At 37.6% G+C, this 25,398-nt stretch overlaps 3 protein-coding genes across 3 annotated transcripts; 1 reads left to right on the forward strand and 2 right to left on the reverse strand.

Annotated features, from left to right (window-relative positions):
• The first annotated feature begins 17,045 nt into the window (after positions 1-17,045).
• Positions 17,046-17,354, forward strand: LOC110909465 (monothiol glutaredoxin-S1). The gene has a single exon (XM_022154407.2). The coding sequence runs from the start codon at positions 17,046-17,048 to the stop codon at positions 17,352-17,354; it is 309 nt and encodes a 102-aa protein (XP_022010099.2).
• A 659-nt stretch (positions 17,355-18,013) lies between these two features.
• Positions 18,014-20,864, reverse strand: LOC110909464 (oil body-associated protein 2A). The gene is made up of 4 exons (XM_022154406.2): positions 20,528-20,864; positions 19,206-19,288; positions 18,692-18,806; positions 18,014-18,440 (listed from the first exon to the last, which is right to left on the reverse strand). Exons 1-4 carry the CDS (start codon positions 20,808-20,810, stop codon positions 18,175-18,177), a joined length of 747 nt encoding a protein of 248 aa, XP_022010098.1. The 5' UTR covers positions 20,811-20,864; the 3' UTR covers positions 18,014-18,174.
• A 749-nt stretch (positions 20,865-21,613) lies between these two features.
• LOC110913411 (protein NRT1/ PTR FAMILY 4.5) lies at positions 21,614-24,942 on the reverse strand. The gene is made up of 6 exons (XM_022158243.2): positions 24,899-24,942; positions 24,701-24,797; positions 24,182-24,399; positions 23,474-23,917; positions 23,021-23,148; positions 21,614-22,749 (listed from the first exon to the last, which is right to left on the reverse strand). Exons 1-6 carry the CDS (start codon positions 24,908-24,910, stop codon positions 21,894-21,896), a joined length of 1,755 nt encoding a protein of 584 aa, XP_022013935.1. The 5' UTR covers positions 24,911-24,942; the 3' UTR covers positions 21,614-21,893.
• Positions 24,943-25,398: the final 456 nt, after the last annotated feature.

A 25,398-nucleotide genomic window follows, 5' to 3' on the forward strand; every position in this document is an offset into this window, starting at 1 on the left:
CTGTTCGATCGGCTGGTATATCCGATTGGATAGTCCTGTTCGATCGGCCGGTTGGCTCGATCGGCTGGACCATTCGAGTGGATTGTTTCTTCCTCTGGTGTGTTTGTGTTAGAGGATTTGAACTTTTGAAGTTTTTGTTGCAGTATTAGAGAACAATGAAGTGTTCCTACCTTTCAAGTCGGTCGATCGAGCGGTTCGCTCGATCGGCTAGCTCACTCGATCGGCTAGCTCACTCGATCGGCTAGCTCACTCGATCGGCTAGGAGCTTCAGGGTTAGTCCTCAACTGAATGTCACTCGATCGAATAGTCTGTTCGATCGGCTGGCATTCCCTACTACGAACAAGTTGTGAAAACGATTAAGTGTTGAAGCATAGTATCTCATGTTCCGAACAGTAATGTTTACCCATCGAGTGACCCATTCGATTGAACATTAATTCGTCAATACTATTCTTCAAAAGTTTGGGAGTGTGGGACCATGTGCTAGCCGATCGGCTGGCCCGGTCGATCGGCTGGCATATCCGATCGGCTGGGTTGTTCGACAGCCTAGCCGTTCGGCCAGCATTTCTGACCTGGTCGGCCTTTCGTCTAACACTTGGTTGTTTGTTTATTTGCCATTCTTTCAAGGTATCTTGACAACGTGTTGAACTGTGATAACCTTCGTTCCTACCTGTTCCCTTGGCTCGAACAGGAATCACCCAAGTCCGGCCGGTGAACGGTTCGGAATGTCGGTTTAGAGTTTAACCGATTTCGGGTTAACCTTGTATATAGAATCCGGATCTGGAACCTTTTAATCTATTTGAATGATTAGTTAGCCGGTTTAAGCTCTGTTTCTACCGGTTTGAAAGCATTGAGCGTAAAAGAGTGGAAAGAAAGTTGGAAATCCTCCCGTCAATCTTTCACGTCATGAAAATGTTTAGATCTATGATGGATCTTAACTTGTTTATGTGGAAATCGGTTAGATCTAAGCTAATCATAGTGGAATGAGGCCAAAACATGATATTCTTCAAGAACACCATGATGACGTCACCCAAGAACACTTAGATCTTGGTGATTTCACGGTTAAAATCCAAGTTTTGAAAGATAGAAAGGTGTAGAATCAAGTGATGATTAAGAACGTACAAGAATTAGAGTGAAAACTTACCGGGATTGAGAGAAATCTGAGAAAAGGTAGAGAATAGGAGCTGGCCGGTCAGAACTTTCCAAAAGTGGAAATGAAGACAAGGACAGCCCTATTTATAGGCTTCCAAAAGAGGAAAGTGGCAGCCGATCAGCTGGGAGCTCCGATCGAGTGGGCTGCTCGATCGGCTGGCAAGGTGCTAGCCGATCGGCTGGCCTGTTCGATCAGGATGGTTCCTGTTCGATCCGCCACGCACTTCGAGTATTTTGCGAAGATTTTCGACGTTTCGATTCCGATGGACGATGATACGAATACAATAGAGTTCCTAGTCAAATTACTTTTAATCCCAACCACTATATCTAACATACAATCTTCGTTAAGTCACGTTTCGATGTCGGTTTCGATTGAGTTCGATTGCCTTTCGAGTTCGATTCCATTTTTGATTGATTTGCTTGAATACCACACCAAACATAAAGTAAACACGCACAAGTAACACATATAAGGCACACACACGTATAGCAATACCACAAGTCGCATAATTCGAGTCTCGAGTTCGATTGATTGTTAGATCGGTTTGATTACTGATTAGGTTAACTTTATCGCATTGTTACTTCCTACTTATTCACAGTCGTAGATCGGTTCGCTTTAAAATACATTCGATTACTTCGATTCTTGCTGATTACAACACTTACTCCACATAATACAACTAAAAATATAAAATCGACTATCTACAGTCAAAGAAAGTCAAAGTTGAATTGGACTTTGACTTTGACTTTGACATTCGAAAACACGGGGTGTTACATTTTGTGCCTTGTGCATTCAAATCAATTTTCTTAAACATTTTCAAAATGAGTCGGTTAATTGTGTTTACCAGTGAAAACTGACGTATTTTCCCAAAAAGGTTAAGTGCAGGTACTAATCGAAATAGGCTGGTTTCTCCTAACATCAATAAAGAGTCTTGTAAAGCTTAGATGTTTAAGAATCTGTTGAACAATGTTGCTTTTATCTTTGATCCGCCTGTGGATCCTTTACAACCGTTTTTGTAATAATTGATATTACTTTCATTTGGTTTGTAATGATTTTATCTTTCGACTTCCGCTGTGTATTAAACTATGATAAATTGTCTATGATGATAGCAACTACGTCACGATACTCCCCACCGGGCCCACTGGTAATACGTGGAAATATCGGGGTGTGACAGGTAGGTATCAGAGCCAATATTGAGTGAATTAAACACTAGCCTTTTGTGTTTAATCTCAATGACACAGTTTGCACATTCCTAGACTTCCGAGTCTAGACAAAGAACTTAGGACTAATCCTAATTTATTTAATTTTATTTTGCTCTTTATTGTTTTTCTTTGTAGTTTCTTTTGTTTGTTTTGACAGGTTCAACAAAATGCCACCAAGGTTCAGAAGAGGACGAGGCAAGGCGCCATTTACCAGCCACGATCATGAGGTCGGGCCTTCCCATCGGCGAACTCCGTCTGTAACAATTAGCACAAGTCCTCAGGAGGATTGGAGGACATATTTGGAGCCCGCGAGGCGATCCGTCTCGCTAAGTTCATCACCCTCCTACCATCATTCATTTTGGCTGCAATCGGAGAACGAGCCCAACGTTTCGCACCATTCTTACCTACCATTGCAGCGGTCGGGGTCGCACCGCGCGTTTCAAGACCCGACCCCATTTTTCCAGAGCCGGTTTAACCCGGTAAATCAGATTGAAGAACCAATGGGTCATAACCCATTGGTCCCAGAAGACCATTTCCCTGAAGCTCAGGACATGGAGATGGATAATGATCCGGATCCCGCCGAACCACCGTTTGGGACACCTACTCACCCCATCGAGATTTCGGATGGGTCGTCTTTTCATGGATCACCTTATCGTGGTCCAGACAGCTATGAGGTAAGATTTGCCTAATGCGATTGGGTGTTTACCCCCTCCTACCACTCAGCACCTCAGCAGCAGCAGCAGGATCCCTCTGAGGATTCACGTTTTGTAGCGGTCACTCCACCGCCACCATCTCCAGTGCAGCAGCCGCCTCCGGAGCCACCGAGGCGAAGAAGATCAACGCACGGATGTCCGTGCGAGGGGGAGTCCGTATCAGCACCCGTCAACCTTCTAGTGGTAGTCACTAACCGCCACTTTACGAAGACCCGCAGATGGGTGGGCCTTCGAACCCGGTTTCCGAGGTGGAATCTGCGCCAGTTGCACCACCACCATCATACGTGGGTTATGATAACCCGATTCCTGCATACCCCGGTTCAGCGGCGTACAACCCTTTTGAGCAGCCGACCTATACTAACTACAACTACGCCGAAGTTGACCCATACCTCGTAGCGGCGAACTACAATGCTCTCCATCCTGAAGGAACCTATGGAGCTCCCTAGGGGATTGGATACTCGGCCTATGGGTACCAACACCCACCACCTCCTCAACCTCCGCAGCAACAGCAGCCGCCGCAGATCCAACCACCACAGCAGCAGGAGATTCTTCAAAGGTTGAGTCAGGTGGAGCGTGAGGTTCAAGAAGAGCGTAGAAGCCACCGAGGATTTCTTAAGGGTTTGGCAAGTTTAATCAAAGGGAAAAGCAAGAGGGATTTTTGAAGATTCCTTATTTATTTAATTGTATTGTAACTTCCTTGTTTCAATCAAGTCCCTGCGTGGACATCTATTTCTGTATTCAGTCCCTGCGAGGACTTGTATTTCCAGTTAGGCCCCTGCGTGAGCAAGTCACTTCTGTTAAAGTCCCGTTTAGGGCATTCATGTACTCTTTTATTTTATTATGGAATGTGTTAAATTTTAATTATCATTACATGCATAAATATAATATATAAAATAAAGCAAAATATCATTCCTTTTGAAAATTAATTCTGCCATTTTATATAAAATAAAATCTTAAAGGCAAAACCTAGCCCATGTGTCATTTTAAGACAGGGCCATGATGGTAATTCCTTATTAAGATTCAGATCCTTGATAACATCTGAAAACATGTTAACACTCCTGGCAAATGTGATTCGATAATATCGCATAAGTCACCCTTATATTGGATTCTCCCAATACCTGTCTCTAAAATCATCCATTAGTGGTGAAGTGCCTACGGGCCATAATTAATGTCCTTTCAGACTAAAGACAGTTGTAGTCTACGACTCCCTGTCAAGAAAAGGCAATGAACTATGATTCAAGCCTCAACGCCTCGATCCTATAAAATCTTGGCTTATAATTTAAATTGTCCTTTTCACTTGGCCTTTTGTGCCATTATTATATTTTTAATTATAACTGAGGATAATTATAATGAGAATCCTGAATGAATATACTTATCAAATTAAATAATATGGTTTATTAATACCATGGTTAATAAATCTTCAAGAATGATAGTATTGTTATAGACTTCTGAATAAATCATTGTCATTATTATATGTAGCAATCAAGCTACATGGCAGAGTCTGAAGAAGTCAACAGTCACCCTCTCGAAAATCATGATACCACCAGAATCAACATAGCTGGTGCAGAACTGCAGGCATTAATAGACAATGCCGTTACTCGAGCTCTGGACAGACGAGATAATGAATCGAATGGTACTCGAAGCAAGACCCTATCTGCACCTCATTCTAAATCATACCCTAAGACTCACTCTGTGGCTCATAGCAAGCCACCACCTAAACCTCATGAGTCAAAGAAAGATGATGACCGACACTCATCAAATCAGCATAGTGTTCCGTCTAAGAAGATTGTATTTGATCAGGAGCCACGTGCAAAGACCTGCTCCTATAAATATTTCGTTTCTTGCAAACCCAGGGATTTCACCGGGGAAAAAGGAGCTATTGACTGCATGACGTGGCTAGACGAAATGGATACCGTGGTTGATATCAGTGGTTGCGCTAATAGGGATGTTGTGAAGTTTGTATCTCAGTCGTTTAAAGGAGAGGCACTAGCTTGGTGGAGGTCTCTAATCCAAGCTACTGGGAAGATCCCGTTGTACAATCTGTCTTGGGATCAATTTGTGACTTTGATCAAGGAAAATTTTTGTCCTCAACATGAGGTTGAGAAGATCAAGACTGACTTCCTGATGTTAGTTATGAAGAATTTGGACTGTCAGGCATACCTTACAAGTTTTAATACCATGTCTCGATTGGTTCCTTATTTGGTGACGCCGGAACCAAAACGAATAGCCCGTTTCATTGGGGGTTTAGCCCCGGAGATCAAAGCTAGTGTTAAAGCCTCTCGACCGACTACCTTTAGGTCCATAGCCAATTTGTCGTTATCCCTTACCCTTGACGCGGTCAGGCAGAGATCGCTCAGGAATACTGATGCTGGAAAAAGAAAACGTGAGGATGATAACTCACACCGTTCAGATAAGAAGCACAAGGGTAACTCTGACCACAAGAAGAGTTCAGGGTTCAAGAAGGATGATCAACAGTCAGGTGAGAAGCCCAAGTGCAAGACCTGCAAGAAGCGCCATCTGGACAAGTGTAGGTATGAATCGAAGTCCCAATCACAACCTAGGGCTTGTGGGATCTGTAAGTCTTCTGAGCATAAGACGTTAGATTGTAAAAAGATTAAGGATGCAACTTGTTACAACTGTAACGAGAAAAGGCATATCAAGTCTAATTGCCCAAAGTATGCCAAGAAAGCCGAGGAAGGTAAAAAGACCAATGCTAGGGTCTTTCAGATGAATGCACAAGAAGCAGTTCAGAATGACAACGTGATAACAGGTACCTTTCTTATCAATGATGTTTATGCAAGGGTATTATTTGATTCGGGTGCAGATACGTCATTTCTTAATGATAAGTTTTGTAAGCTATTAAATCTGCCTGTTAGAACCCTAAGCATAAAATATGAAGTAGAATTGGCCGATGGTACCATAGAAACTGCTTCAACCGTGTTAGATGGATGTTTCATATCCATTAGGAACCACTCTTTTCCGTTGTCTTTGCTTCCTTTGAAATTAGCTGGTTTCGACATAGTAATTGGCATGGATTGGTTATCTCACAACCAAGCTCAGATAGTATGTGATAAGAAACAAGTGATTATCAAGACTCCGTATGGTGAGCCACTTACCATACAAGGAGATACTCAGTATGGGTTGCCTAAGCAAGTGCTTATGCTTAAGGCGTCAAGGTGTATGAAGAAGGGTTGTGTCATTTATATGGCACTAGTGACTATTGATGAACCAAAGCCCAAAGTTGAAGACATCCCCGTTATTTCTGAATATCCAGAAGTATTCCCTGAAGAGCTACCTGGTTTACCCCCCAGATAGGCAAGTGGAGTTCAGAATTGACATCATTCCTGGAGTAGCACCTATTGCAAGAGCACCTTACAGATTAGCACCGACGGAGATGAAAGAATTAAGGACTCAACTTGATGATTTATTGGCAAAAGGATTTATTCGACCTAGCTCATCTCCTTGGGGAGCAACGATCCTGTTTGTGAAGAAAAAGGATGGATCGATGCGTCTATGCATCGATTATCGAGAACTGAACAAGGTCACAATCAAGAATAGATATCCATTGCCCAGGATCGACGATCTGTTCGATCAATTGCAAGGGGCAAGCTACTTTTCCAAGATCGACTTAAGGTCTGGTTACCATCAGCTGAAGGTTAGAGATGAAGATGTGCGTAAGACTGCATTCAGAACTCGCTATGGTCACTACGAATTCTTAGTGATGCCGTTCGGGCTCACTAATGCACCAGCAACATTCATGGATCTCATGAATCGCGTTTGCAAACCCTACTTGGACAAGTTTGTTATCGTCTTAATTGATGACATTCTTATATATTCAAAGAATCAAGCTGACCATGAGAAGCACTTTCGTTGTATTCTTAAACTTCTTCAGCATGAGAAGCTCTACGCCAAGTTTTCAAAATGTGAGTTTTGGCTTCGTGAAGTCCAATTTCTTAGACATGTGGTTAGTGAGCGTGGTATCCAGGTAGATCCCGCTAAGATTGAAGCCATCATGAGTTGGCAAGAGCCGAAGACGCCCACAGAGATTCGTAGCTTTTTGGGTCTGGCAGGCTATTATAGGCATTTTGTTGAAAACTTCTCAAGGATTGTAGCGCCCCTAACTTCACTAACCCACAAGAATATCAAGTTTGACTGGGGTCCTAAGCAGCAAGAGTCCTTTGACATTCTTAAGCAGAAGTTGAGCAATGCACCTGTGTTGACATTGCCTGATGGAATAGAGGAATTTGTGGTTTACTGTGACGTATCACACATTGGTATAGGATGTGTGCTCATGCAGAAAGGCAAGGTTATTGTCTATGCTTCTCGACAATTAAAAGTGCACGAAAAGAATTACACCACCCACGATTTGGAATTGGGTGTCGTTGTGTTTGCACTAAAACTTTGGAGGCATTATTTATATGGTGCCAAGTGTGTGATCTATTCCGATCACAAGAGCCTTCAACATTTGTTTAATCAGAAGGATTTAAACATGAAACAGCATCGATGGATGGAGACTTTAAATGATTACGATTGTGAAATCCGATACCATCCAGGCAAGGCGAATGTAGTCGCCGATGCTTTGATCAGGAAGGAAAGAGTTGAGCCCATTAGAATCAATGCCAAGAGCATTGAATTGAAGAGCAGTTTGAATGACAGACTGTTAGCCGCGCAGAAGGAAGCCGTATTAGAAGCTAACTATCCAAATGAAAACTGGGAGTTACTGCAGAACAGTTATCATATGGCAAGGATGGAATCCTAAGATTGAATGGGCGAATATGGGTTCCAATCTATGGAGGACTTCGGGATGTTATCCTTCAAGAAGCCCACAGTTCCAAGTATTCTGTTCATCCTGGAAGTGACAAGATGTACCAGGACTTAAAGGCAAATTACTGGTGGATAGGTTTGAAGAAATCTATAACCACTTATGTAGCCAAATGTCTGACATGTGCTCAAGTTAAAGCAGAACACTAGAAGCCGTCAGGTTTGCTACAACAGCCTGAGCTTCCCACCTGGAAGTGGGAAATGGTAACCATTGATTTCATCACAAAGTTACCAAAGACAAAATGAGGAAATGATACTATTTGGGTTATAGTGGATAGACTAACTAAGTCAGCCCACTTCCTACCTATTAAGGAAACACACAGCTCAGATAAGTTAGCTCAGCTGTACGTGGACGAGATTGTATCTCTCCACAGAGTGCTAGTGTCTATAATCTCTGATAGGGATACGGGGTTTACATCGCATTTCTAGAAAAGTTTTCAGCAATCCCTAGGCACTCGATTGAACTTCAGCACAACATATCATCCTCAGATGGATGGTCAAAGGGAACGTACTATACAGACACTCGGGGATATGCTACGAGCTTGTGTTATTGACTTAGGAGGATGTTGGGATGATCATCTTCCATTGATAGAATTTTCATACAATAATAGCTATCATTCCAGTATACAAGCTGCACCTTTTGAAGCATTGTATGGAAGAAAGTGCAGGACGCCCGTTTGTTGGGCAGAAGTTGGAGATGTCCAACTAACAGGACCTGATATAGTCCTGGAGATGACATACAAGATTGTGCAGATAAGAGATCGTCTCAAAGCTGCCAGAGATAGGCAGAAAAGCTACGCAGATAAAAGGCGTAAACCTCTAAAGTTTGAGGTTGGTGACAAAGTGTTACTGAAGGTATCACCCTGGAAAGGGGTAATGCGTTTTGGTAAGAAAGGCAAGTAAAGCCCAAGATACATAGGACCATTCAAGATCATCGAATGTGTCGGAAAAGTGGCTTACAAGTTAAACCTGCCTGAAGAGCTCAGTGGAATCCATACTGTATTCTACATCTGCAATCTAAAGAAATGTCTAGCTGATGAGTCACTAGTCATGTCACATAAAGATGTGCATTTTGATGGGAGCTTAAAATTTCTTGAAAAACCTTTGTCGATCGAGGATCGACAGGTTAAGAAGCTTCGAAGGAAACAGGTACCGATTGTAAAAGTTAAATGGGATACCCGTAGAGGTCCCGAGTACACGTGGGATGTAGAGTCCACAATGAAACAGAAGTACCCTCATTTATTTCAGTAAATCTCGAGGTCGAGATTTCTTTTAAGGGGGTGAGGATGTAACACCTCGTAAAATCACGACCAGTATTATAAAGACACGTGTCATGGAAAGTAAACGTGTTATAAACCCGGATCAATTGAAAGATATCTGAAGGAATTAAAAGTGTCAACATGTTAAAATTGTTACCTCTGAGTGACCTTTTATTAATTCCAAACCTTAATATGTTTTTATAAACATCTGATATTAAATCAAATCCAGTTAACTAATGTGATGAATAATTCAAAATTTCAAGAATGGAATCTTAGGTGCATTTACAACAATTCTCATTCATTAACCTTCATCAATAAAGTCCAAGAACTTTCAAGTGCATGGCAACACATGCAAGGGCATGCAAGGCCTGATTATATGGTCCCTCTACTGGAAAAAGACATAAGATTCGAAGTTATAAAAGTTGCATGGTCAAAGCCTAAAAGTTTAAAAATTTTTGTCTTCTGGTCAACGGATGCGGACCGTATGAGCCTAGGCTTACGGTCCGCAAGGACTGTAACTGGGTAATTCAGATCAGAGTCGGATGCGGACCGTATCCATTCGGACTTGTGGTCCGTATGAGGTGGATGCGGACCGCAAGGCTTTTTGCTTACGGTCCGCAAGACTGTCGCTGACAGTAAAAATAGACAGATGCCTGTTCCAGCTAGTTCCACCGCCTTATATGCATGGTTTTCGAATTCAGGGGCTGCACCAGTGGTATTTCATGCATAGGGACACCTGGGATTCATCAGAGATCACTTGTAGACTTGTGTGTAATGATCCTATGCAATTAAAATCACTATATAAGAACTTGTTGTTGCAACATCTTTCTTGCTCATTTTGAAAATCATTCTCATACACTCTCTGGAGCTCTCTGGACTTCAAGCAAGCTTCTATCAACTCCTAATTCGTGCTAAGGACCATTGTGAGTGTTCTTAGCCTTCCTAATTCAAGTTTTATTAGTCTAATGACCAAAAGTCAAAGCCATCGTAATTAAGCTTTGACTTAGTGATTAATCACTAATGGTCCAGTCATTTTTCAAATTGAAAATGGCTATGAGTTGGTAATTATGTGGGTAATAAACCCTTAAAAGGGCACCCTCTGATTTCCACTGTAACTAGATCAATTGTCGGGTCAAACTTATATATAAAAAGTCAACAGAAAGCTATTTTGCAAATAAATACATAATTAGCAATGTAGAAGCTATGAAACCTGTTTTGACACTTATATAACTTGGTAACTAATGTAAGAAAATGTCTAAGCATGTTCAATCCGACAATATTGAATTTAGGCTCGGTTCGAAACCGAAAGTCGCAAAAGTAGACTTTTGCTTTGACTTTCAGTTCTGACCCGATTTAGCTAAGTTTAGGCATGCCTTAGAGTTCCATTTGGACCAGGTTATAGGTTAGTATAATCCTCTAAGATTATACAACTTGGTTCTTAATTTATCCGATTCATTTGTATATTTCCGATATATGCCTAAAAGTTGACCATTATGCCCTTTTGACCTTAAAACGAGATTCTTGAAAATGTGAGAGTAACAAAACCTTTATTACTGATTTATAAACATGTCCTAAAAATTTGAAATCAGTTTGAGGTCTAGATTAGGAGTTATGCTCAATAGCGTAAATTGAAAGCTTTTTATTAATTAAATGGCTTATTCGGCATAAAGCCTATTTAAACTCGAATTTTTATAGCAAACCTTTTATCCACTGATGTAATATAATATTTTGGGATTTTTGAAGATTTTTATTTATTTTTAAACTGAGCATAACATAGGGTTCTAACTTTAATTCGGTAATTGTCGGTTTTACCCTTTTCTTGAATAAAATGAGTTTTACATAACATTTTGATACCAAACCTTTTGCTACTGATTTTATATGATAAAGAAAGTATTTTGAACTTTATAAACTGATCAAAAACTCAGATTTCCAATTTTGACCTTTAAAGCTTATGTGAAATTAACAAAATGCCCCTACGGTGCATAGTTTGGTTAGAAAAGATAAACTTCACATATACGTAATACCCTACTGATATGAATTCTAAAAATAAATATTTTTACTGATCTTTTCAGTCCAGAATCTCAAATTAATGTTTAACCTCTTTTATAACCTTTAAAATGACCAAAATACCCCTACGGGGCATAAATTGATTTTAAATTCGTTTTGGGCATAATGGAAGGTATCCTACTGATATCACAACATATTTAAAGCATATTAACTTAGGAAACCTGTTCATGACTCATTTTGTTTACCCGTTATGCATTTTTCATGTTCGGTGCGGTTTATGTGACTAGGTTGCACAAATTGACCGAAACGGGTCAAACCTTATTATTTTTATCTCAAAATCCAGAATGTGTTTAGTTTACCCATATTATACAAGTCTTCAAACTTGTTGGGTCTAAACCACATTCTAATCCGGTCTTCGCTTAATCTTGCGTTTTGAACCATATATCTTCCTTTAAAACTAACCGGTCTTAGTTTAGACTTAATTAAGACCCCTTAGTAATCTAATAGGTTATTAAAACCTTCGTTCCAGATTTGGAGCCCCGTAAAAGATACTTGCAATTGCTGAATTGTACGGCCGGGGTAAATTTGTATAATTTGCTCAGGTAAATACTTTTAACTTATTTCCCTTATACGAGCTTGGGGTACGGTATATAAAATACCGCTTGGTCGGGTATTGAATCTTTATACGTATGAAGGTTAAATCATTGAGATAACCCGTTTATTCTGTTATGTTTGTTTTAAGCCTTTGAGGGGTTAATGTCCATGTCCTGGATATCCTCGGCTCATTCATTGAAATGGTCACGACTTAAGCACGGGGTGTAGGCATACACCTGCCAGTGCGTATGTAAAAATAATATACTCGCCTGTTCAAGAATAACTCGCCGCGAGATATATTATGTGGTGTGTCTATTAATCTTTAACCCGGTATTCAGCCCGGGCTACTGAACGTATAATAAACATGTAATTCTTTTACAAGATTATTTTTAAATAATTATCCCAAGTTATAAAAGATATTTTGTGCCTTGTGCATTCAAATCAATTTTCTTAAACATTTTTAAAAAGAGTGGGTTAATTATGTTTACCAGTGAAAACTGACGTATTTTTCCAAAAAGGTTAAGTGCAAGTACTAATCGAAATAGGCTGGCTTCTCCTAACATCAATAAAGAGTCTTGTAAAGCTTAGATGTTTAAGAATCTGTTGAACAATGTCGCTTTTATCTTTGATCCGCCTCTGGATCCTTTACAACCGTTTTTGTAATAATTGATATTACTTTCATTCGGTTTGTAATGATTTTATCTTTCGACTTCCGCTGTGTATTAAACTGTGATAAATTGTCTATGATGATATCAACTACGTCACGATACTCCCCACCGGGCCCATCGGTAATACGTGGAAATATCAGGGTGTGACTGAATTAGCATGATCAGAGTTAGCAGATAATAAAGTTACATTCTACAATAAATTCATATCAACATCACATTGCGAGCAATACTGAAGCTGAAAATCATCATCATCATCATCTTGACAGTCAAATTTTCTTCTCTTACCGGTGCCAGAAGTCTTAATATCGGAATCTGTGCTCCGGCGAACGATTCCGTGTGAAATTGAAGACAAAATAATGGACATCATGTCAGGTGAACATGACAAATTTTTAAGTTGGGTTAAGGGTGGTGTTAGTTGTAAAGGCCAAAATTTTTAGATAAATAATGTTGGGGGTACAGATGTCAATTTGTTTTGGCTAATAGGGTAAAAGTGACATAACCATAGTGGCAAAATCGTAATTTACTCGTTACATTTAAATAATTAAAATAAAAATCAGTTAAAGCTAGGGTTGTTCATGAGCCGAGCATGAAACCATGCTGAAAATCTAAGCTCAGTCACAGTTTAATTTTTAACCAAGCTGACTCGGCTCGGATTGGTTTAGCTCCATTTTAAAAAGAAAACTTGATACATAGCTCTCAAAATCCAGCAATTTAAAATATTATTTAATACTTCAAAAAAACATATCCAATATAATTTAACCTAATACATTACAAGCTAAAATAAGTTTAACAACACAAAAAAGGTTTAAATTTCAACAAAATATACCACTGGTGGTGGAGTGGTAAGGGAGAGACTTGATTTTCCATGTGGCCCAAGTTCGATTCCTACCCCCACCATTTAGTTTCGGTTCCACCTAGTGATGATGATAGATTATACGAGTAGGCGGCGATCGCTAGTTCGATCCTTGAACTGAGCGGGGTTTACCTCACTATATTGTTGTGCCTTCGGGCGAGTGTTCACGGGCTTCGACCCTAGGTGAGGGTTTTCCCTGGTTCGGAGGCGACTGTATCCCGATGTGGTTAATTTCGCCAATTACCCATTTGGAGAATTCGTTGGCCGTTAGAAAAAAAATTACCATAAAAAATATATTATAAGTAAAATAATCCGAGCTATCAAGCGAGCCAAACCAAGTTAATCCCGAGCCAACTCTGATAAATCAAGCCAGAGCGAGCTGCGAGCGTTTTGAACAGAAGGTAATTTGGAAAAAAAAAATCAATTATTATTAGGAAAAAACAAGAATAGTTAGAAATATTAATTTAGTATTCATTGTAGTTCTATTTTAAAATATATAACCAGTGGGATTACTCGTGTTTCATGACACAGGCTGACAAGAATTTGGTCATTATCGTTTCAGCTTGGTACGTTACCGGTTCTCGCTATAACAAGCGAAAAATGAAACCCAAGTAAATAAAGTCATAAAAGCCCAAAAGTATAAAGTTACCGATGTTTCGTCGGTGTGGTGCATCAAGGTATCAGCACCACACCATACTGACATTCGAAAAATAAACATGCTATTTTATTATAATTTTGTTGTAAACAAAATTTATAAGGGACTAAACACAACCTTATATTAGTTTTTTTAGAATTCAAGAGCACAAGTTATCAAAAAAGAAAACAAAATTTATAAAGAACTAAAGTACAACCTTGTATTTCGTTTTTTAAAAGTTCAAGAGTATAAGATAACAAAAGCGAATTAAGTGGGTAAAATATATATATTATTTATGGTGTAAGGTGTTTTAAAAATATTAAAGGGTAGCGAAAGAGGTCTAAAAAACTAAAGTGTAAATAAAGAAATTAAGAATTCTAATAATGAAAATACGATAAAAAAAATTATGCTATAGCAAATCCTATTTGTTTTTAGGGTTATTGGATTTTATCACTCCCAACTATTAGGTATTTGTCGCTTTCACTCCCAACTATCACTTTGACTCCCACCACTTCCAACTTAACACTTTGTGTGTTGTGTCACCCCGCATGTAAACATTTTTTAGTGTTTGACTTGTGTTATTGGTGATATTAGGCTAACACTTTGTGAATTACTAATGGTTGCATGTGAATCTGCTCCAAAAAGACAAAATGGAAGCCAAAAACCACTCAACCGGAGTCACACAACACACAAAGTGTTTAGTTGAAAGTGATGAGAATCAAAGTGATAGTTAGGAGTGATAACGACCAATAATAGTTTAAAATGATAAAATCTAATAACCCTTGTTTTTAATTATATTAAATCAAGCTATAGTAGATCTTGCTAGTTTTTAATTTAGATATGACGTATAATAATTTATATATAAAAGTAGTGGCGAATCTTGAACTTAATAGGTGTTGAATGTTATAGAAATCATGGGGGTCGGGTCCCCGTTCCCAATTAAGATTCACCCCAGTGAAAAAGTGATGCTCAAATGAGCCATTTAGCAAACTAAACACCGCGTCACTGCTCAACGTCCCCAAAAGCCAACTGTACCGATCATGGCATTTTCTATCTCGAAGGTCAATATTAGCTACTCATGTTTTTTATGAGTCATCAACTTGTATTCTTTTCGAATCCAGAAAATGGCATTTAAAAAACGTACAAGATATGCCCATTGTAGATTACAATCCCCTCTATATTCTAGTTTTGTGGCATGGAGAATAAAGAATGTCAAACAAAGTTCCCCACAATCACATGTACCCAAAGACATCCCTGCAAACTAAAAGTCATTAATAAATATAAAGAAGTGCATAACCTTGTAGCAACGTCACAACAATTTTGGTTATGGCACACATTTAAAAGCAGCATCATGGCATCATGCCTCAGCTATTTAAATGTATAGATCGATGAATGGAATCAACCAAGTGTACGTATTCCTTAATCATCAGGCCGGCTCCATAGGTATGACAACCTAGGCACGAGTCTAGGGCAACTAAAAAGTAAGAGCCTCCAAGATAATAATAATATATAATACACAATAGCAATATATTTATATAAACCTTAAAAGACAACGTCGGTGGCCAATAGAATTGTGCCAACCGACTTGGGTTTTACTTTAAGTAATTTAAAAATGCGTTTTGGTATGTAATTTAGCTTTGGTCCAGATGGTTAGTATTTTCTAGGTCTAAACCGTTCATGGCCGGCTATGATGGTGTGCGGGGAGTACTTTCGCACATGGCCCGTGATTTCGACGGACATGGGATTTTTTAAAAAAATTTGATATATATATGTATTTTTTTAATAAAGTGTAAATACATACCAATTCCAATATAGGCCCATTATCAAATACTTTTTAATGGTTTATAATTTATAGCCCACTACACATTAGGTTTATTGGCCCAATACTAATATGATTTTAATAAAAAAAATATAATACACGACGGCCCTGGAATCTGAAAGGACAAGACGCAAATAAGGAACAGTTGAACATCAGAGTTGAATAAGGAACAGTCGAACATCATCATAACTAGACTCATCAAAGCTGTATAAGGAACAGTCGAACATCATTATAACTAGACTCATCATACTATGAATTTGTCATTATCATAATTGCATTGTTTATCAAATACTACAATTTTTATCATTTTCGTAATTATATTGTTTATCGTTAAATCATATGGACACAGTTTTCGAGCTCGAACAGAGTACGTGAATTCTCAGAGACGCCTCTGAGACCGTTCACGTGAGTTCGAATTTGCTTGGTCTCTTTAGCAGATTTTTCACTTTTTCTTTTAGCGTATGCTTTTTATCTTTTTTTTTGTTTGAGGCCTCACCTTCTCTATTTTTAGGTGTTATTTATCTCCTTTTTTGTCGTTTCTTTAACTGAGTGTTTTTTTTTCTTTCTCCATAACGGTATAATGGACGTAAATTTAGTTTGGAATGAGTCGGGTTTTGTTTATATTTTTTTTGTATTTTCTTTTATTATGTAAGTTTTTTTCGTGAATCCGTAATGGTATAACAGACGTAAATTTAGTTTGGAAGAAACGAGTTGGGTTGATTACAGTCTATACGTTATCACGCCACGTATGACGCTGCCGCAACGCGTGGCAGGTAAAAACCAGTTAAACTAATTGTTGAACACAAGTATCTCATTTTCTCCTTATACCGAAAACATCCCATTTCAACCAACCTCGTTTTAATCCATTAACCTACCTTGATCATGATTGTGTTGACTTTACACATGCTAAAACCTACATTAACCAACTACTTTTCGATCATTAGTCTAAGATCACTAAAGGAACATCAAGAATCAAGTCCCGTTACAAGTGTTTATGTGTCCTTATTCAGATAAAGAATTAATATATATGGTTATATTGTCCTTTATTTGCTTTACTCAACATGTTGCATAGTCACATTGTGCATACCACTATTCAAATATTCAGATTTGTGATTTGATGTTACATGAGACAGGTAACGACAAGGTTACAATCAAAAGTAACCATGCATACCATCGCCATTTCAGAAATTATCCTAATGCATGGATCGAATCCCCCATCACCAACTAAAAACACGTATAAATACACTATAATGGGGATCAAACTATACACATTCCAACCTTTGTTCATTCATTGTGAAACTCCGAAAGCCTTAATCATCATACATATAAAGATGACCACGGTGGCAAGTCTGTTATCTGAGAATCCAGTTGTGATATTCAGCAAAACGACATGTTGTATAAGCCACTCGATCGTAGAACTCATAAGAAAATTCGGGGCTAACCCTATGATATATGAGCTTGATGAGCTTCCTAGTGGGAGTAGAATAGAGAGAGAGTTAATAGAGTTTGGATGCAACCCTAGTGTGCCTGCTGTGTTCATAGGGAAGAAGCTCATTGGTGGTGCTAATGAGCTGATCAGCCTTAATTTGCAAAGCAAGCTTAGACCACTACTCATCAATGCTAATGCTATATGGATGTAGGGTGTATTGGAAGAAAGTTTTAACAATATACCAACTCTACAGGTTTAGCATATCTACTATTACTATACTAAAGTCTTTTGTAATCACTGGTATTACATATATAGGATCTTATCTAGTTGAGAATAATTTCACATGCCTATGGCATATACTTGGTAATGTACTAATGAAGCCTGCTTTTGTAAACAAGTTCAGAGGGATGTATTTCTAATGAGTTATGTATTTGTAAGTTCAAATTAATGGATAAATTGGAAAAATAAGATTACCTATAAAAACAAAACTTATCAACTGGATTCGATGGGTCAAAAGTGACCTATCTTATCTTAATAATGCATAGATGAAACTAGCTCATTAGTTACATTGAAATTGATAACATTGAAATTGATAACATTGAAATGAAAGAATTAGTTACTAATGATTTATTTAAAGAATACCATAGAAAATGAAAAGCCTGAATACGTAATGGTTAATGCCATTTGAGGGGCATTTTCCACCATATCAGCATCATAACGCCCCTTAAAAATGTGTGATGGTTAACCCCTTGATGCCCTCATTCCATCATCACTTTTCAATTTTATTATTCTCATAGGATATTATATTAGAAATGTCCTTCTACGGGGTGTTGGGGCATTATCAAGTCATTAAACGCCCATGTAATAGTGGTCTAAAGAAAATAATAGAGAGTTGACAACTTAGCCCCTACACTATTAGACTTGAACCAAATTAATATTTTGTGTTATGCAATCCATTTTAACAACGTAGAAAAAGAGAAGACACAAAGTAACCCATGGCAAAATATCACCTAAGTACTTCAAATAAAAAATCATGGATACTTTGGCCCTTCCAACATTTTCATTTCCACATGTTCTATGTCGATTGCAAAACCCTTTCCAGTGTGCATCCAGTAATCCGCCGCACGTGCATTCCCAGGCTTAGACACTGCAAAATTGGCCCTTTGTTTCCTAAGCTCCTCAGTTGATATCTTAAACTTGTTATCCCTCACGCGCACCAACTCTGGCTTTATAACCCCCATGTTTACTACTTGTGGTGACATCATTAGAGCGGGCGCGCCAAGGGGAAGCCTGTCACCTGCACCGCACTCACACTTAGTTAACTCCGACAATCACAATGTTGCAAGATTTACTAAGGTTAACTCCAACAATTACAATGTTACAAGATTTAACAGGGCATTAATATAACATAACCCAACAAATCTACACAATCTTTTTAGTAAAGGTATAATTATTATGTTTATCATATTAAAAAGTATAGGTATAGAAGATCTGTACTCGAGAAGCAAAACACTACTAGAAAAACGAGTATCACCCACAGATATTTACCTCTATCCACTTGCCAAGTGCACCAAAACTTTCCATAAGTATGCGCAATGTTTTCAAGCTCGGATTTTTGAATCATCTCAGGAACACCTGGATTCACCCACATTCCGGATGTCACCTGTACCAGATAATTATTCAACATAGGAATACATGTATTTTGTTTGATTCAAACAAGGATGGAACAAAGGAAGGGTCAAAAGGGTGCGCTGATCGTGGTAACCAAAATTTGTTGAATTTTTATATATGTAATCAGAGGGTTTTTTTTTTTTTTTTTTTTTTTTTTTTTTTTTAAAGAAAATTTACACCCACTATTTATAGCTATTATAGAAGACAATATGATGAACCTGACTAAAAAGTTTTGGTTTCGCAATTTGTAATAGATAATAAAATTATATATACATATAATATAAGATTAGGAGCATGTTAACACAGTAGTCTTGATCTTTTTAAGTCAATTTAAAGCTCCCCAACGTCCTTGGTGGTTGGTACAACAAGAAAAACAATGCAAATAAAAAACCTCATGATCATGCGAATGCCACAGCTTCTGTTCTTCATGTGACAAGGTATCAAAGATCCTATCAGACACAATGTATTCCACACCTACACAATTGTCACACTTTAATTAATCACATTTCCTTTATCCAAACAAACCTAAATCAAATCTCATATATGTGATCTTAGTATCACCGATGGCCCAATTCACCCACAGATTGCCGATAACTGTTGTGGTCTCGGGTGTTTGTGCTACGGATTACCACGAATACCTTATTCATGGTAGGCAATATTAATAATTTTAAAAAATAATATTGTATCTTATATATTTAAAGAGCATGACAAGGAATAGCAAGCCTCACATTTCTCCATTGACCTAAAAAATTTACGATTTTACACTTAGTTCAAAATTACTATTTTGCTCCCAGTTTAAAATTACAGTATTGCCATAATTGTACCTTTTGACAAATTACGATTTTACCCCGATCAAAATTACGATTTTCCCTCGAGTTTAAAATTACAGTTTCTTTCTATCGTTTTAGCATTTGACAAGTTATGATTTTACCCCAATCAAAATTATGATTTCACCGATCAAAATATAGTCATGCCATCGTTCTAATATTTTTAGCAAACCTAAGGTAGCCTAGTACACGGTCATTGGTCCTGGCAAATTATAGTTTTGCCCCGACCTCAAAATTACACTCTTGCCATCATTTTAGTTTTTTTCTAGTAAACTATGATAGTATTATGTTTTAATTGGTCGAGAAATATTATGCGGGAGGGGCATAAAACTAGTTGATGTAAAAATCCCTAATAATGAAAATAAACTATTAAATACAAAATACTGAAAAATAAAAATAAATAATAAAATAAGGTCGCCGGGCCAATATAGTTTGTTGAATTTTTATGTATAAAATTTGAGGTTGGATTCCCGAGTTATAACAGTAAGCAGTAAGCGGCAGTGTTTTTAGACCCGGACCGGCCGGACCGGAAACCAGAGGTTGCGCCGGTGTGGGTAATGGTATCGGGCTGGAAATGCATTGAACCAGAGTTGATCGGCGACCCGGCTGTTTGACCAGGAAACCGGCCAGTCGGACCGGTTTTTGAAAGGGTTGGACCAGTTTTTTATATATTTTTTCAGATTTAACCTTTAACCCTGTTAATTTTTATAATATTTACGATACCTTCCGGTTCTTACGTCTGGTCCGATCGGTCCAACCAATGAACCGGTAAGAAGACCGGTTCGACGTCCGGTCCTGTTATATTTTGAAATATTACGGTTATGTGACTATATTTCGAAAATGAAGCATATATATATATATATATATATATATATATATTCTATACCTATAAGATGAGCGGATGAGTCATTGGAGTCATAAACAGCAGATTGAAGGAAATCTTGATTGACTCGGGTAATATAATGATGAGCTTCGATCTGGCGACTCATGTCATGTCCATAAACGGCAAAAGTGCAAACATGTTGGCTCATTTGTTTGATTGGTTTTAACGTTTGTAGCATCTGAGCACTTTTGTCAATAACTTGATGCCCCATCGTCAAGGGTTTTCCCGGTGGGACTGATCCGTCTCCCACCGGCATCGAATCTGGAGCTTTATCACTGGAAGCCATTGAAGCTAACTTTGTTTTTTGTTCTTCGTTTGTTTTGATAATTTTGGAGTTGATTATTAGGTTGGTTGTGTTTGATGTTGTTTGTGAGGGGTTCATAGGACAACATGTGTCATTGATAATGACTTTGTCAATGTGCATGTTTGCTACGTGTAGCTATATGAGTTATTCTTTCCTAAAAAAAGAAAGTAGAAAAGAGTTATCTTATTCATAGGACTTTTTCCAAACTTCCAAATGAAAGTCACCTTTGCAAAATGATGAAGTTAGTTAGTAAAAATTAAAGTCACCTTCTTAAAATAATTTTAAGTTAATTAGTAAAGTTGGAAGTATGTGTTTTTGTAACATATAGTATATAGGCTAGGGATAATCCGAACTAGAAGTTTATTACTTTTTTATATGTAACGTGTATTATGATTTTTTTTAATTGGCATCAGTGACTTTTAAACAATGACTCTAGAAATTTTATTAAGGTCACTTCCAAAGTATAAATCTAAGATGTTGCATTTGAAAAATAAATTAAAATGAAAAGAAAAAACGTAACGAATTTAAGAAAAATTTAAGTTAATCTTTACTAATTAATAGTTATAGAACATTGCCTTTAGCTTTTTAATGGTATGATTACCTTAAAACCTTATTGCACATTTTAACCGGTTATAACGGCAAGTTAACATTATTAATGTTACCTGTTCAAGCAAAAATTCAAAAGTTGAGATAACAGACATGCGATCGTGCGATCCATCACCAATAAACGATGCTACCGTACTGTAGGTCCAGAACTACAAGTAAAACGTGTTTATCAAATGTTATAATAGGTAAAAAGAATATTGACAGTATTCTTTTTTTTGACAAAGTAAGTACAAAAGTTGTTTGCTAGTTCATGAACCAACTAAACAACATATAAATAAATTACAACACACTCACACCATCACATTAACTTAAAACTTACAAGTAAAAAATAAATTATACACCCCTAAAGCATAAAAACAGAATAAATGAAGATCAAGAAGCGCAAACTTAAGAAGCACAATTACAGTTAGCGATCTTTAATTTCACATATCATTACGGCTTTGTCCTCGTTTGATGTGGCTATTCATACTCATCTTCATCATCAACACTTTGTGGCCTATACTTGTAGTTTGATGCAACAAACACGTAAATTATGAAATTGATCAAACTTAATATAGCAAGTAGCCAATAAAAGTTTTCCAAATGATTCCGATTTATATTGTTTCCGACCAACCATCCTCCGCTTTTTGTAACCCCTTTTGTTGCATGGTTTACTATTTTCACCATAACACTACTCATGAAATACCCAATTGCCATTGAGGTCCAAAGAAAGCAAGATGAAATAGATTTGATTGATTTTGGTGCTTGCGAGTAGAAAAACTCGAGTAGTCCCACGTAAGTGAACATATCAGCTATACCAAATACAAAATATTGGAAGGATAACCAGAAGACACTAATGGGCAATGGTTGAAGCACAGGGACTGCATCTAGCATGTTATGGTGTTTAGCAACGTTTTTTCGCTTTACCTCCATAATTCCAGCAATTGCCATAGATATTGCTGAGAGGATAAGCCCTACTCCTACTCTTTGCAAGTAAGTTATGCCAGTGGGAATGCCAGTAAATTTACGAAGCAAAGGTACAATGATTTGGTCATAAATTGGAACTAGAATGAGGAGGAATACTATAGGAATGACTGGGAGGGATGCAGGTGGCATGTTGAAAGAGTTTGTGAGCTTAATATCCATGGTTACTCCTTGTTGAATTGAAAATGTTTGTAGTTGGGCTAAGCAAAGTGTCATAATAATACTACATAAGAAAACTGGAACCATTGCTAGTAAGATTTTCGCATTTTCGACTTGTGTAACTGTACAAAGTTTCCAGGGACTTGGAGATTGATTAGCTTTATCAACTCGGATTGCTGCTTTGTCTAGCCACCTAATAAAAAGAACCACTAGTTATTTTGTTGCATATTTAAAACATCAAAATATGTGCACAAAGTTCCCGCATGCGTGGGGTCCATGGGGTGTCACGCCAATTTAGGTTTGGTGTATGTATCCTTACCCTGCAGTTCTGCAAGAGTTTATATATACGACTTGAACCCATGACCTCCACATCACATGGCAACAATCTTACCGTTGTTGGTTCACCCTTTTGTTCAGAGCATTAAAAGAATGGAAATAAATTTAAATTAGATGCAAAAGTAAACCTGTAAACATCTCTATGTGGCAAGAATTCTTGATGAAGTGCTATTTCTTTGTCCATTGGGATCTCATGTAGTTCAGTAGGGTCCTTGGGAAGTTGAAGCTTTCGGTTTCTAACCGCTGCAACGTAAACCTGAAAGTTAAACATGCTTAAGGAAATCTAACAAGGCTTAAATAAACTTATAAAAGATATAACATTAATAAAAGTTTCTCTTAAAAAGTTAAGTCTTTCTAGATTACACTTAGTTGATACATTCAACACACTATAAGTTTTGTCGGATGTTTTTCAGAGAGTATTCCCACGACAGATTTTCTCAACGAAACTAGTTTTGTTGAAAATGGTCCTTTCCTACATATTATCTCAACGGATTTTGGTGTAGGAAACGACCTGGCTGGTTTTCTAGTAGTGACAAGTATTAAGATCTTGTAAAACATTCAAATGTTTATACCCCACCTACCTGTATAATTTCAGTAATGGCACTGCTTCCTTGCACAAGATATATTCGATACCATGGCAATCCAAAAATACAGATGATCGCACCCAAGAACATGGTTATCAACGAAAGCCCAAATCCCCAATCAAACCCCTTGTTATCTTGTACCCAGACAAAGAACGTTATGCTAATTGAGCCCCCTGCTGCAACACCTACTAGCAACCAATTAAAGAAACTTGACATCTGTTTAGCCTCTTTTGGATCTTTCTCATCAAATTGATCAGCTCCATGTGATGGTAATGCTGCTTTTACACCCCCGTCGCCAACAGCCAACAGGTACATTGCAACGAATAGGAGCGCGGCCTTTCCTCCACTCGCTTTCTCACAATTTGATGTTGGCAAAAATATATTACAAAGAGCTGGTTTGAGGTTTGGGTAATGTGCTTGTAGTGTGAGCAAAGAAAACCCCTAGAGTAATCATTTATTAATCAGAAGCAAGATATTAAATAGACTCCCTTGAAATAAATATGTTATTTTAAGATTATTTTTTTTTAATTTCTATGTGTTTCAGAAAAATTAAAACACTTTCAAAAACCTCCAAGAACATTGTGTTTCATAGAAATCAAAACACTTTCAAAAACCTCCAAGAAACACTTATCATTCTGCTAACACACCTAGAATTCACATAAATTCATTGTTTAGGGAGATATGGTTATTTTAATCAATACTCACCAGGCATTCCACAAACATTGCAATAAGAAGAGTTCGAAATCGGCCGATTTTGGTATCAGCAAGACAAGCCATAACAATGGAAAGGATGTAACCAGCACCCATAAAGTTCGTGACATGGTTTGCTGCTTCGGATACGTCATAATGCATTATCTGGGTAAAATATGTCACGAAGTTCCCTGATATTGCTATGTTTGCCATATTTTCGAATGCAAACGTAGCTGCAAAACAAAAACGGACATAATATTAATTACCTTAGATTCTTAAAATCTTGTGAATTGCCTATATTATGCATATAAAAGTTAACAAACAATGTAACACGAACTTTTAAGTCGGTGTCATTATAAGGTCCTCTTCTCTACAAATTACAATTAGAGGGGTCCGACTCGTGGTTTTTTTTTTTTTTTTTTTTTTTTTTTTTTTTTTTTTTAACTAAGACTTCATATAAATTTTTTTTAACAAATTCCAATGATAGGGTTAACGGACCCTCTTGACCCCTGTTCATGAAACTAAGAATCGTACCTACTATTAGAAGTGCAGCCCGCATGCCTCCATGCTTATTCTTTGTTGCAGCTCTTCCTTTCCAGTCCACCTTACCTTCAATGAACACATCCTTTTCCTGATAAGAATTAGAGGTAAATCATGAAATTTAGAAATGTATAAATCAAAAGGTAGGGAACAAAAACAATAAAAGAATATAAGAATATGTGTAAGAATTACAGTGAGGTCCATGATAATTAGGTTTTGAAACACTGCTACAAGATAGAACTAGAAATTATAAGAATGGTGGATGCATAGGCTTCATCTCATATATATAGAAAAACTATGTTGTGCTACTTGTACAAGAACCTATAAGTGATAAGGGCATAAAAGTAAATTAATTTAGTAATGTATGTATTTGACGATGTTGAAATAATCAATTGCCTTTAAAAAAAGGTAATGGCCAATTAGATTAACGTATATATGAGCGGCCATTCTGATGGTTTAACTTTGGTCCGTTGGACATAAATCACAAGCCTTGTATTTTGCGTGTGTTTGGTATGAAGGTTAATAGAAAGGAGGATGGTAATTATAGATAATTTATGCCAATGAGGTAGTGTGGAGTGGTTAGGAAAGAATTGGTGTTCTTTGTGATATAGGTTTGATTCGCACCCTCCTCGTTATTTTCTGCGGTATCCAAGTGAATAGCGAATACGGGTGGCGCTGGTTCGACCTGGATG

Source organism: Helianthus annuus, chromosome 15 (assembly GCF_002127325.2).
Source record: "Helianthus annuus cultivar XRQ/B chromosome 15, HanXRQr2.0-SUNRISE, whole genome shotgun sequence".
Classification (NCBI taxonomy): Eukaryota; Viridiplantae; Streptophyta; class Magnoliopsida; order Asterales; family Asteraceae; genus Helianthus; species Helianthus annuus.